This window comes from Cardiocondyla obscurior, linkage group LG16, assembly GCF_019399895.1.
Source record: "Cardiocondyla obscurior isolate alpha-2009 linkage group LG16, Cobs3.1, whole genome shotgun sequence".
NCBI lineage: Eukaryota > Metazoa > Arthropoda > Insecta > Hymenoptera > Formicidae > Cardiocondyla > Cardiocondyla obscurior.
In genome coordinates, this window is record NC_091879.1 from 3,182,306 (window position 1) to 3,196,972 (window position 14,667).

The window sequence follows — 14,667 nt, forward strand, 5'->3', positions numbered from 1 at the left end:
CGATCACGCCGCTCGGTCTGCCCGGAGGAAAAAGGGCGAGGCGGGTGCTTGGCTCGTTTCCATGACGACCAATCATTACCGGAGATTGTACCAGCAGCTACTGCGTGCACCAACCCCCCCGCTATCCCAACCCCATGCCGCTTTTCCAACCCCTTATCACAGAGCGGGGTAGCTTTTCCGCTCACGTGCTCTTTACGAGATTATACCGCCGAAGCACGACGATTATTTAACGTCACGCTCCTGTTCTCGCGTTGCAGGCTCATCCCCTTTACGTGTATGTCAGTCACGATCAGATATACATATCAATATGTATTGCAAAGTATCGCCAAAGAGCCTTCTATTAATCGAGGATCGAAAATTACGCGGTTCGTTTTCGATAAGGATTTAATAAAAACATCGAACCTTAATAAACGTACGTCTTGAACATTTCTGTGCAAGCTCGGCTACAACAAACTCTGATAATCTATACAATAAATTATTTTAAAAAATTACCAAGCGGAATATTTTTGCGATCATTATTTGAAAATTTGTAAAACTCAACTACAGGAATCGATAAAACTAAAATTAAAAGTTTATTTTGTGGAAAATGTTGCGAAAGATTATTTGTTGTAACCTGTTAATTTTGTCATCGGGTTTTGCGTGATATTATGCCACAAAGAATAACGCAAGAGAGGAGAAAAAAAAAAAAAAAAAATTATGTCGATGGAAGAAGGACACGTGAGACCAACAGGAAGATAAAAAGGGAGCCGCGCAAGAGTGAAAGATGGAGATGTTGCGGGGAGGGAAAAAAAGCTCGTGAGAAGCGAGGGATGTGGAAGAATAATGCAAGCGGACGAAAGACATCGACCTTGAAACAAGTCAACTCGCTCGCCGACGTGGAACTAGGGCGATCAACGATGAATTCTCAAAGAGAAGCGTCCTGTCGCCTAACAACGACGGCGACGGAGATGCGCTTTAAATACCTGTTCTTGCTAACACACGGCTCGCTAGCTCGCTACGCGAGATTGTAACGTCCCTAAGGGACGCTTTTCTTTCTTACGTGTCCACCACTGTCGTCCCATGGTATCTCATCGCGCTCGATTTATCACCTTCCTCGACGTCGCTCCTCCCCGTTTTTTTCACTCCAAGTTTCGACTATTCCTACTATTTCCACTATTACCGCAGTTAACCTAAAGTTCAAACTATCGCGAGACCATTGAAGGAAAAACTCACGGAAAGTGAGATCTCTTCAACAGAATTTTCAGACATGTAAAGTTTGCTCGCAGCTCGAGGGAATATGATAAAACGGAAAAATGTCGTTTAAATAATTCCTACACGTTTACGTTACACGTCTTAAGCTGTGAAGTTGTGAGCAACTTTATTTTGGCTTCGTAAAGATAACGCTTGTATCATATTATACGAAACGTTTGATAGAGATTTTATGTTAAAAGACTTCGATCACCGGTGGATTCATTTTTTTTAATTCGAAAGAAATAAAAACTATTATAGGGATTAGTGAAAAGATATTTCTATAAGAGCTACAGTTTGAACCGCGAGAGCATCCGAGCCGCGAAATACCCTTGAAATAAATTATATGAATAATTGATGAATGGAATACGTCGAAGATAACGACCGAGCGTTTCTCTATCTCGCCGAGGCTAAGAGTTATCTGTTCGTATAAGAATCGGATGTCTGATTGTGGAGGGGCAGATCAATGGTGCATGTAGCGATAAGATAATTTCCCTAGGGACAGCTCTCGCTTTATTCTTTTCCCAGAGTCATTATTTTATTATAAGCCTAGCTATTTAGACACAAAATTTCAAGTTTCATAAATAACGATGACTCAATTGCGTAACTTTTTTTTTTCCTCTTTAAAAAAAAAAAAAAAAAAAAAAAAAAACTTACGGTAAATCAAAATGTACAAGCGTATGGAAATTTGCAATAAAGTATGTTTTTAGGATACGACGGTAACGTCGACTGAAAATATAAGAACGTATGGAAAAATAATTGTCTTCCAAGTGACGAACAATGTCGCACTCTTCGTTTTTGCATTGAATCGCGTTGCATTGGGCTACGTTGACCGGCTGGCGCGTACAACAATAGAGAATAGCGACTGCTCGCGATAGTTTTGTACCGCGTCCCGTGGCATTCAGCCGCATCTTCTTGTCGTTGACGCTGACAGCAACGGCAATGGAAAAAGCAAAACCGCAACGAAAAAAAAAAAGAAAGAAAAAAAAAATTAAAGCTCGGGATTTCTATTCGACACGGTGCTCTCGCTACGGCAAGACGCACCTAGGAGTGCAATTTTATCAGTAAATAAACTCGCGGTTCCAGCTTACATTCGAGATAAACTGCAAGTTGCAAGTTTGTTTAGAAGCAAAAATAAATTTCATCCCTTTCTGTTCTCATTGCTCATTTATCTTCGAGCCGCGCGGACGAAAAATTGTTCGGCGAACAAAAGAAGGAAATGCTCGCCTTTTTAACACGTCGGCTTTAAGTGGGAAATTATGGAGATTTAATCTTGATTGCGAGGTACCAATATCGTACGTTAAATTGAGGCATCTCCAAGCGCAGCTTGACATAGCCGTCTCTGTTCGATGATCCGTTGATCCGATATTCCGGCCGCTCGGAAAGTTTCACGGGTTACCTTTGACGTTCAATACGATCGATTCCGGAGATGACCGCCAGCCATCAAAATGACATGCCGTCAATTCAAAAACCGTCACAGAATTCATCGAACGAAAGTACATTTCGCGTAATCGACGAGAGCTTGAAATTCCATTCAATTACGAGCTTCTCCCAATTTCGAACACTTTAATATAATATTACACGCGCAAGGGGATAATTAAAATTATTGGGTAAACAAAACAAATTAAATAATCCAGATTACGAGTCGAAAAAGTTAATCCCGCGCGTATTTTCCGAAGCCTATATATATATATATATATATATCTATTTTCGATTCGAACAAAACGAAAGATTATTCCATACATATTGAGCATGCAGGACACGCTGTTTGGCGCATAAACTTGATGTGACTTCGATAGAAAGTATCGACACGCACCGCATACTCAATTATACATCTAGCTACCCATTATCTTTTCTCAGCCTACCGATATGCGAGATCGAAACAAGAATGCCGGTAACGAAAATTTCTCTCATTTTATTTTTTATTTTTTTTTATTTTTCCCTGGCAAGAAACATCGCGTCGATAAATGGATATGGATTGTCCGCGAATATAGTCAAACGTTTCTTCCATTCCAGGATGAGGAAGAGTCAAAGGAAAGAGGGAAAAATATAAGAAAGTCGGGTAGCTTTGCTGGTGGGAACGGGTGTCGACGAAGGGGTTGGCTGGCCGGTTTAGCCAACGGGCGGGGATGGCTTTAACCGGTCGATACTTGGCGTTCCACGACGGGGTGCAAGCGTGCAAGTGAGTGCGGTACAGCAGTGGCACAGCCCTGATCCATAAATGCACACACGCACGCATACACCCGCGCACGCACGTGCACACATCACCGAGGCTGCCGAACAGGCCAGCATGAATTTTCCGCATTCTTTCCACGTAATTTTAAATTAAAGATTTCCTTTTTTTTTTTCTTTCTTTTTTTTCCGCTTTCGCTCGCAACATCTGCCTGCATTATAATTTGCAATATAATAACTGCGAGAAGATAATATCAACCCCTGGCTGTCATAGCGAGCAACGATGTCGACGCCCTCCACCGAAGAATACACAGAATGCCCGAGTTCAACGTTCCCTCTGTCCCGTTTAGACCGCGAGCTTTTACTAAAGATGACTTTCTTATCGAGTCGGTAGTTTCAGAACAAAGTCTAAAGCCTAGCCTCGCAGAGAGAATTAATTATCTACTTATTGGGAAATTATAACATTTTCTTTGCTAAATTTTTCATATATAACGATTCAAGCAAATAAATTTACGTAAACCAATTGCTATTATTTTTTTTTTTTTTTAAGAAACAAAAGATAATTAATGTATTTCAATAATATGTAATTTTGTAAATTTAAACACTACGTTTACTGGTAAATACATTTATACTTTGCGACTCTATCAAATACCAGCAGTTTGGTTAATCATACATAATAATTACGTAGCAAAAAATTTAGAAGTAAAAAATTTCACACTTTACAGACAATTCATTATTAATAATATATATGTAGCCTCGTATAAAAACCAAAAAGAACACGAACAGCCGTAGTATAAACGATAAAACCGGTTACACTTTTTGCGTCAGATGATATACGAGTCAACCGTCATAGAATCTAATGCCATATAGTATTGTGCAACGAAACGAGATTGTCAGGACGTGAATTGAATTCTTAAAAAGATCTATTGCCAACGATATTTCGTGACATATTTTTATTTAATTTCCTTTTTTTTTATTCCAATAAAATATTTATCCGTTGTCAATTATTATATTTGAGTGTTTCATAAATTAATTAAATTAAAAAACCTTCAAAAGTTTTATACAATAGTTCTCGGAAAAAAACAGTTTCTCTTTAATTATAACAGACACAGTTAATTAATAATTATATTTTACTAATTACTCATTTGTCTCTCGATAAGGTCACAACAGGTACGCAATTATATTATTCCAACTACGCGGATAAATGTCGCTGAAAAAAAAAAAAAACTGATCTAGACGTCACTAAAATAGAATCGAATAAAAACAGGTCTTGGCCGTATTTTTGTAGATTGATACGAGGCATCGATCGAAGTGAGTGCCATTATATATTTTCCACGAGAATTTATTTCCGTCCGCGTGCCTTGTGACATCCGCGGTGAATTCGTAATGCAGTCGCATTGCGACTGCACGCAGTCTCATATTTCAATGAACGCGCACTACAGTCGTAGAACATACTGTGGCAACTCCCGAAGTAAATAGAACGGTCGAGCGTGAAACCTGTTGCGATAATTTTTCAAGAAACGGTTCCTTCACTTGTACAAATGAGATTTTGCCATCGATACAGCAAACAGAAATGTGTATATATTTTATTTAAACAAAAAAAGAATTTTCTTTTTAATAATGCAGCTAGATTTTACGAGGAAAACTTCAAGCCAGCTTATTAACCGACCGTCTTCACTTAAACGGCTTACGGCTGTATGTGTATCTAAGAAACGTACTTCGCAGTATCACGTTCATGAATTTAGACGTCAGGTGGAACCGGGTACAAGCAGTTCGCAGATAGGAATAAAGTTTGACGCCCCAGTTTCCAAGAATATCAGCTGCATTCCGGTGACAATGCCTTTCAAATCCGGTAGGAAGAGGTCAGAGAATGGACATGCATCATCTAAGTTGGCAACGAACCTCTTTGCTTAATAAGAACATAGTTCTTTCTATATTTCTTCCGAATAAATAAATGAAGCTTAATTAAAACTGAATTCTACCAAGAGTTTATAACTACGACGATTGTCTCCTAACAATTATCAGCTAGAAATACTAAAAGACTAACGTTCGAAAATATAAAAAAAACTAATAAGCCCTAATCGCACCGACGGTATCGCACGGTCAAGTTCTCGACAACAGCATTCAAATTTTTCGTCGCAAAACGAAAGTAAATCCCGCGTTTAATAAACTGTATCTCGTACAGGAAATAGTTTATTTGAAATTCTTGATAATAAGACGAGCGCAATGATATCTTTCATTATTCACTTCGTTTCGCATCTCTTTGTAACGCGCTACCACACGAGCTTCTCGACTGCAGTTCTCTCGAACGTGCACCGCCGCACCCGGTACTCTTTGATCTATTATTTAAGCGTTGTATTCTCCCGCATTCAGACAAACGACAAAGAACTTTATCGCTCTCGCAGGATGTCGCTCGAGGATAAGCGAGGAAAGTAAGCGAAACCGCCGCGTCCCGAAGGAACGGCAGAGGACATGTAGGTCCTCTCCTCCCAGCGATAAAGTAATGGACCTTGGCACCTCTCGCACACACGTGCACACCTATGGAAGTGCCATTATTTTTAGAAGCCACGCTCACGCTTGTCACCCGCTCTTAAAATCGCAGTAAAGTCGGATTATTTTTCAAATACCCCAACAGCGCGACGTTATCCAAGCGTTAACTTTGCGACACTCTAAATCTGCCTCCGAAAATTTCCGCGGCGCATTTTATTCATTAAATCTGTAGTGTATTATATCCGGCGCTATCTTCGCCAAATTTCCGTCAAACGTTCAACAATTTCCAACTTAAATTTATTCCCCTTTATCTCTCCTTCTCTTTGTTATGGATTAAATTATTTTATCTAAAGTTTAATTTACCGGGAAAATTTAATATGTCAAGACACTTTCAAAGAAACCGACCTAAATTATTAGTATGTTAAATTTTTTTTTTTTTTATATTTCATTTATGATCACGAAAATGTTATCGCGTTCTAATAACATGAGTCTTCAAAATTTACATCTGGAGGATCTCTTTTAATAACAGATGCAAACAGAAACTGTACGAACGAGTTCACGCTCGTTTATTGTATAATATTGCTACGCGTCAAGTCCAAAGTCGTGAACAGATGTTCCGCAATCGAAAGATTAAAAGAACCGGCTTCGATATAAATGTTCATTCGCAACCCACAGTGTCTGAAAATAGGTTCGCCTTCGATTCGAAACCCCAGAAATAATATTCGTGAGATGGAAGCAAAACCGGAGTGATTCGATGGAACTTCTCGATGCAAAATCACCTGATCGTATCGGATCAATTTATCGAACGAATTGTATTAAAATACCGCATATATGTATGCGCGGCGTACAAAGAACACAAATGTATCCGATAAAAATTAATGCGGTTTTTATTTCATAATAAACTATAGTAACATAGACAAGATTTCAAGAGGATATTTTGAAAAATTTTGCAAAAATTCCCGAATTGCGCACAGTTAAAAAAAAATAATAATAATAAACGTATCTATCGTAATATCAATTTAAGATTCGGACACATGAATCCATACAGAAAAAAAAGAAAAAAAAATCAAAGACACGAATGAATCACGCGATTCTTTGACGGAGCCTAATTTGAAATCGTCAATGTCGTCGCGCTGACATTCGCGCCGTGACACGTGGTCGTCAGATAAACTCGATAAAATAATAAAGACGCGTTGAAACGCCGGAACTCGACGTATGTCTTTGCGAAGCGGCGCGGTCTCATTAAGATGAGGGAAACGGCCGTGTGAGGTCAGCAGACGATGAAATTCCCGAGCCGCGTGTTGCATAGTTCTGCAGGGCCTATTTTCGTCCTGTACCGTTTGCTATTATTAGCATCGCTACCGCGCAGGAGGAGGATACACGGAAAACAGCCAGAAGGGGAAAGAATGTAAGAGAAATGCTGGAAAAGAGGTTTCTCTCGACTCCTCTTTATGTCCTACGTAACTGCACCTACGTGTCAACATATCATTTACATCACGACTCGGCAAACAATAATAACTAACAAACCAACGTCTCGTTTCTGAGACAATTACCTGCCGTAATCTAATCTCAAATCAATTTTCTGCACATTTAAAAAAAAAATTTAAATTTAGAGTACGATAAAGCACGTATCAGTTTATTCGAATCATTCGCGACACATACCTATTTACGTCATTTTTTAAAATGTTTACAGACGAATAACTTTTCCAGCAAAGATAGAGCAGTCTTATATATAGATTGTAGAAATAGGCTTAACACGTATATTGATCCGCGCTTGCCAAAGCAAGAAATAATTAACATAGATCTCTCCTGGTTCCTTGAACTCTGCGTGCTAAAATTAATAGCGATGATAATAGCGCGGCTAGAATGTCATGCTAATACGGTTTATATTTATAGCCGGCTGGACCAAATTATGAGCGAGGTAAAGAATAACGATAGCCCTTCCGGCCGCGTGCAAGGTAATACGATACACGTGCGTTTAAATTTGTAATACTTTCTATCGAAACCAGAATGCCAGACTGCGAGGGGTAAAAGTTGTGCATTTCGAAACGACGGAAACTATTCGAGGCAACAATCGCGGAATAAAGTTGGGAGTCAGCCTGAGCGTATCGAGCAAACTGGAGCACGTTTGTATCGACCTCCTTCGTCACCGCGCGTTAATATGTTAACCTATTAATCAATATCTTCTTCCTTGTGTTTACGAGGTTATAATACTACCTATCCGCCGTGGAGAACATGCAAAACGTGCAACAATTCCATGCGCCTGTGTACGTTTGTACGCATTGTCATTGCCCGCACGTGTATGCGTCTCCGCGCGATAAACACACCTACCGCACGAAAGACCCGCCGGGTTATCGATCGTACCTACGTTCAAAATATCTCTAGGGAAGACCGTCTCGTCTCCGGCAAACACGTGGAGAACTGTCCCTCCCAACTGACTCCTAATGCCGCGAAAAGACGTACAATGAAGATAAAAAAATATTCAAACATACGAGATTCCTCTTTCGTTCTCTCGCGAAAAAGGCAACCGGCGGGAAATTAATCGAAACAATTTCCAGGCGCTGCGACGAAAGTAAATTAGGAATTTGAAGACGCGGTTAGATCTTATCAAACGCCTAATATCTACCGTTCAATGCGGACGGACTGCAATTTGCCGCAGCCAGTCGGCTGCTTAATGACGTCACCAAAATACGCGAACGCGCAAGTGTGTATTCTGACGCGTAATGATTGCAAATCATTAACCGGCACCGTTCGTTAATCGTCAGTTGCAGCGTGACGGTCAACAATGTTCGGTCAACGGCCGCGAAATCTCGTTAAACGCGCGACCAGCCCCGGATCTTTCTCTCTGACTTTCATTGTGCTTATGTTCCAATCGACCGAATCAAGTCCTCTCTCCGTCCTGCTTCACTTCCTCTCTCCTACAATGCACGATGCACGTACACCCTCGTACCCCCGAATCGAGTTCCGGGCAGCATTACCCCAAGTCTCTCAGCCACAAGATCGATTTTACGGCGTTACCGTACCGGCCGGCTAACGTCGCGGTTCCCTCAAATCCCTCAAATCATCCAAAGTGAAGCAAGAGCGCGATCGTCCTGACGAGTAACCATCTCAGATTCCTAATCAATTTCTATTTCGTATAATTTACGAAGTAATAACTGTCCGATCGCGAGTTGATCAAATATCGCGGGTCCATACCGCTTTTTTAACACGCCAAATAATTTCCAACTTATTGCAACTACAACTTGCCGCTAATTTTTCTATTCCCGATGCGCGCAAATTTTCATAAACTCGCCTAGTAAAATTTTTCATAACAGTACAATATTACCGCGATTGTAAAAACCGTAAAGACAAAGTAAATTAATTAATCAATAATTAAGAGCGTAGAGGTAAAAGAAAAAAAAAAACTGCAGAAGCAAATACATTGTTATTCCATTGCGATGTATGATTTTATTATTTATTCCTGCCGTCGTCGTTATCGTCGCCGTCTTAACATCTCAGTCGTCAGTCGCATATAAGGTCGACCGAATCATTCGGAGAAATCGATACCGAGCTACAAGCTATCGTTGCCGGGTTTATTACTCCTTTATTACCATTGGCACCGTCGCCATGCATCGAAGATAAGACAATCAAACGCATATTGCTTCCTCAGCTTTTCTTATCTTACGAGAGAAAATTCATTGCGACTCGCTAACTTATTTTCTTTCATAAGCTGATTTAACGTATAAATCAGTAATTTTATTCCTTTTCTTTCTTTTCAGTAAAAATACATGTATTTATATATTATCCCGGAATCTCAATTAAGTAATTTTAAACTTGTTAAAGTTAAAATGCATGCATTCTGAGAGGGAAGATACTTGAGGAAGAGAAAGTTCTAAATTATATCGAGATGAAAGCTTTAAGCTTTTACCCAATTTTTAATTCTACAGTTAAAGCAGTCAGACTATTGAATAAAAAATCAAACTTTTCGTGTTTTGTATCCCCCGTACTCTACAAACGTGGGTAAAAGTGAACCGTTGTTACACGATGACAAATACTAAAAAAATTTTTTCGATATCGCGAATATGTTAACATTTATCGAGAATTGATTTATTATATGTATATAAAGAAAAAAGAATTCAATGTGTGTATATTCATTGTACCCAGGGTACACCCAAAGTTCAATTCGTTACAAATTAAGTAAAGTGTGAAATGTTAAAAAGACCTTCATCAAATGATCACCGTCAAGTCGATCAAAAATTTACAACAGATCGATTCAATCGCCTTATACATTTTATATATTTGCCGGCAATCTCAGAGATTTCTCAGGAGGACAAATCGTAAAAATATCGAGGCTCGTTATAGACACGGTCTGACGTTTACCATTTCTAAAGGCGACATTTTTATTCCTAGCATGATTTCAAGCTTTTCCGCTTTTCCGTTTTATAGCATAATTTTTCGCGATTTCTGCAAGAAGGGCGAGTGAAAATATAATATATCGCGCAGTAAACGCAAAACAGACGCGAGGAAATATTTGTCGAGACAAAATTTTGAGTATGCACGCGAAAGCGAATATTTTCCAGGGAACTTGAATAAAAAGATGAAGGAAAAAAAAAAAAAAAAAAACTCGTGCAGATGGAAGGAAAAAGGTCGCCGTCGTGCTCTGCGCGTGTACGTACATGAAATGTAATTACGTGGTTTTTTTAAAAAGCAAATTGAATGTAGCAAAATATATGTTACGGGAGAAAAAAAAATTCCTGCGTGTCACAGTAAAACCGATTGACATTTTTCTGTCCCCCTGACTTTATTTGTCTTTACACTCGGTATTAACTTTCAACTAAATGTCAAATTAACCCTTTTCCATTCTATTACCAACAAAGGTATATCTTTCCTAACTACTTTCATTATAATTATATAAACAAATGTTTGCGCTATTAATCACAGCGAAATATCCAAAACAACGAAACGCAATCGAAACTACGAACCGTTTATTATCAACGGAACACAGAGCTGACTCGCGGACGAGACATAGCCGAAAGGAGAGAAAAAAAAGAAATGAATAAAAGAGACTGACGAATTGTCGTGTGCGATTTTAATGACGCGACGTAAAAAATATACTCGCGGCGAGTTTTGGGAAGTAAACCGGCGCCGCAAGCGTCAATGGCGCTACTTCGCACGACGGGAATTGGTATTTTCCTCCTAGTTTTCGATAGAGCCAATATTTACACACAGTCTTAATGTCAGCGTTGATCGCTGCCAAAATCAACATTCGAATCGGTTTGGCCGTAAGCGGGTTCTCGCGCCCCGCTCACGGAGGATCGGAGTCGGCCTTAACAAACGGGAACATGGATACCGTCTGCCTTTATATCGCCGCACGCCCACCAACCTCCGCGCCTGATAATGTTAAATTATACATTCGCAATTAACGCGATATATATGAATATTACGTAAAGAGATACCTCCACTGCGAAGAAATGAGATGCGCGCCGCCTCATCCCGGAATTTAACATCCCGGGAGCCTCATAGCCGCGAGATTTTATGCTAATTACCCCACTACGTTGTTATCTCATTTATTTAAGACCGTTTTTGGAACGGAGCGAAAATTCCAGTCTACGGTATATACTGACTATTTAATATTAAATTATCATCCTCGACTCGCGTCGCTCCTTCGTCCTCTTTTCAGCTCTAAGAAAAACACGGAAGTCTCGGTCAGTTATCAATAGCTTACGCAGAGACGTATGCGCAAACCAATACAAATGACTGCATTTCTTTACCGAGATAATACCGGCGTTATTCAGCCCGGTATAATTGCGAAAAAAAAATTGCGTAACTTCCGCGAGTGATATTTTCGCCGTTTCGGAAAAGGGAGAATAAAAACCGGCACCTCGTGCTGATTACGTCTGCCGATTGTCATACATTTGCCCGGCACGTAGGAAAATCAATAATAGATAAGAAACGATCGTTCTCGCAGTGAGATATCAAAGTCCTTGCACGTCGTTCATGAATTATTCAATAGATGTGGAAGAAGAGGGAAATGTTTAGATTATGCCGTGTCACGAATACACGCTCGCGTATTTCGCACCTACATTACGCACGTGTGACACGCTTCTTACTGCCTGAAGCAAAATTCGAACCAAGCGTGTATCAACGTTCGAATACCTATATGTATATTTTTTTTTTTTTTTCAACAAACGCTGCCTGTTTTTTAAAGGACACGAGTTGGCGAAAAAATATTCTCGAGCTACAATTAAATTAAACGCAAAATGTGTGAGAATATTATTAATTAAATAAGTTGTATTATAAAAATTAATTTTTATTTTTATTTTAATTGATTTTAAATGCAGTAAATTAAGGGTAATGTAAAATAATGGTAAGAAAATTCTCTAAAAAATTAACAAATAAAAATGTCATGTATGTAAAATAGAAAAAAAAATCTCTCGTAAAGAATACAAGTATGTCGAGTTTGAAAAAAATTTTTAATAGAAGCAAGGTCAATTAATTAATCAAATTAAAGTCCCGATCGCGTCATCTAAGAGAAAAGCAGTCATTTGATAATTTTCTGATCGGCAATTTAGACGCAATGATAACGCGGTCAGGAAGGATCTAGTAACTTTTAGAGATAACGGCATGCAAGACTGCAACCACCTGCCGCCGCTCGTGCCACGAGGGTGAGAAACGATAAGAGATGATAAGAAGAAGATGAGACCAGACGGGATAGAATCTCGTGCCATTTAAAAAAAAATGGATGAATGAGAGAGCGAGAGCGAGAGAAGGAGAGAGGAAAAGGCGTGCAATGCGAACGGTGGCGGATGCCGGAAGGAGGATGGCGAAGGGCGGAGGACAGAGGGTGGAGGAAGGGGAGAGGGGAAAAGGTAGCGAAGGTGAAAAGCGGCGCGACGACGCGATATCGATTCGGTAAGAGATCCGCGCGCGTATACGCGATGCTCACCTCTTCTCGCACGCCGAGAGAAAGGCGGCCAAGAGGATAGGCGCTTTGACGCTTTATATATAGAGACCGAGCTGTGCGAGCGGGCGGCCCGTGGCGCTTAAATATAGACGAAATAAAACGGGGTGTCTGCCACGCCGCGATAGACAGGGAGGAAAAAAAAAAAAAAAAAAAAAAAAAAAGGCACCGAAGCTCGGCTGCCGACGTGCTGCACGCGGCGAGATCGAGACGGGAGCGAACGAGAAAAAAGAACGACTGATAAGAAACGCGAGAAAAGCCGCGGATCGAAAGAGACACCGGGCAAGTGGAAGGCGACGAAAAGACCCTACGTAGAGGGACAATGATGGCCGACCGCGCGGCGTCGTCTGCTACGTATGCGGTCGAATTTCCGCGAGGCGCCTCTCGATCGCGAATCTAATTGTAAGTCCTCGACGCGCGCGATCGGACAGCTCGCCGAGGAAGAAGCTGCTTTGTAACCGGACCACCGACTATCGCGGAACTCTTCTCTTTCTTTCTCTCTCTCTCTCTCCCTCTCTTTTTTTCCGTCTCGCGTTTTCTTTCTTTCTCTTTCCCTTCCTCTATGTCTTCCTCTGTATTGCTCGTCGCAAATATTATCAGTAAAGACGAGAAAAGAACTGGTCTCACGCGCACATATACGCACGCACACACGACAGGAGAGCGAGGTGTGCGAATGTGAGCAAGACGCCAAGTAAGAGGAGTAAACGGAGTGGACGCGATCTCGCGCGACAAGAATGAAATGTAAAATGCAGTTACTTACTTGCCGAGTTCCTCCTTCAGGTCGTAGTTGTCACTAAACCGCGTGGAAGTTGGCAAAGACATCCCGAGGCCGCTGGCGATTAATTTAACCGCACCACCAGACTCGGAAACACGAGCGCGAGAGACTCACTACCGGCCGCCACTACTGCACACACGCGCTAGGGGAAACTTCGCAGGTCAAATTCGATCAATAGAGGGGAACCGCCGCGGCGCTGCTCGAACACCGGGACGACGACGGCGACGACGACGACGACGGCGGCGGCAGCGGCGGCGGCGACGACGGCGGCGACGGCGACACTACGCGACGAAGGAGGGGCGTCAAGCGACGAGTCCGCGACCGGCCGAAGGGAAATGGTTAAACCGAAAGGCGGTCACACCGACTATCAGCGATTACGGCTGCGATGACGCACGTTTGACGAGAAGGAATGATCCGCGCCGCCACCGATCGCTCTGCTTCACCTCTGCAGGTTATTCTTGCCGCGAGTGCCGCGACGCGTCCGCACTGCTCGGCGGTAGATTGACGACTGACTCGCGTAGTGGCGCTACCCGAAGTGTAGCAGTCACGGTCGCGCTACTGGCGGCAGCTAATGGGAGCCGCCGGCGGTAGCCAATGGGAACGGTCGGTGAATCAAAATGGCCGCTGATAGCGATCGACACAGGCCGCCAGCGGGCGACTCTTAACAGACAAAATTGCGAATGTAAGATCAATCCGATCGACAAACCATGCAATTCAAAACCCATCACCTTACTAATAGCTAATACCTTTTGAATTTCACGATATTCCCACATACTTTCACGACGCCTAGATAATATGTACTTCCATGAATAAAACTCTTTAAGAAAGTTTTCTCAAACTCTGGAAAGGAAAGAAAAGAACTGTTTAGCATGTTTCGCGAAATGTCGTTTGCAACTCTATTGTAATAAAGTAATAAAGTTTAAATTACCTCTTTTCTCATAAAATACGATTGCAACACGACTTTCCGAATTTAAATGTAACGGCTTTTTCGTCTCACGCTGAAGCAGCCTCGGTCTCTCAAGAAATCTGGATTGGACTTCTACGAATCACTGTTTAAGCACCG

The 14,667-nt window shown here is 41.3% G+C and overlaps 1 protein-coding gene across 17 annotated transcripts in view; it reads right to left on the reverse strand.

The window, feature by feature from the left end:
• Camkii (Calcium/calmodulin-dependent protein kinase II) overlaps positions 1 to 14,107 on the reverse strand; it is a 61,201-nt gene extending 47,094 nt beyond the window's left edge. For 3 of the 17 annotated variants that reach the window (XM_070667350.1, XM_070667348.1, XM_070667349.1), the window contains exon 1: positions 13,590 to 14,103. In XM_070667350.1, the coding sequence (XP_070523451.1) occupies positions 13,590 to 13,651 (62 nt within the window). In that variant the 5' untranslated portion in view covers positions 13,652 to 14,103. Of the gene's footprint in view, positions 1 to 13,589 lie in introns of all 17 variants that reach the window. The other 14 variants (XM_070667353.1, XM_070667352.1, XM_070667351.1 and 11 more) reach the window with 7 other exon arrangements.
• Positions 14,108 to 14,667: the final 560 nt, after the last annotated feature.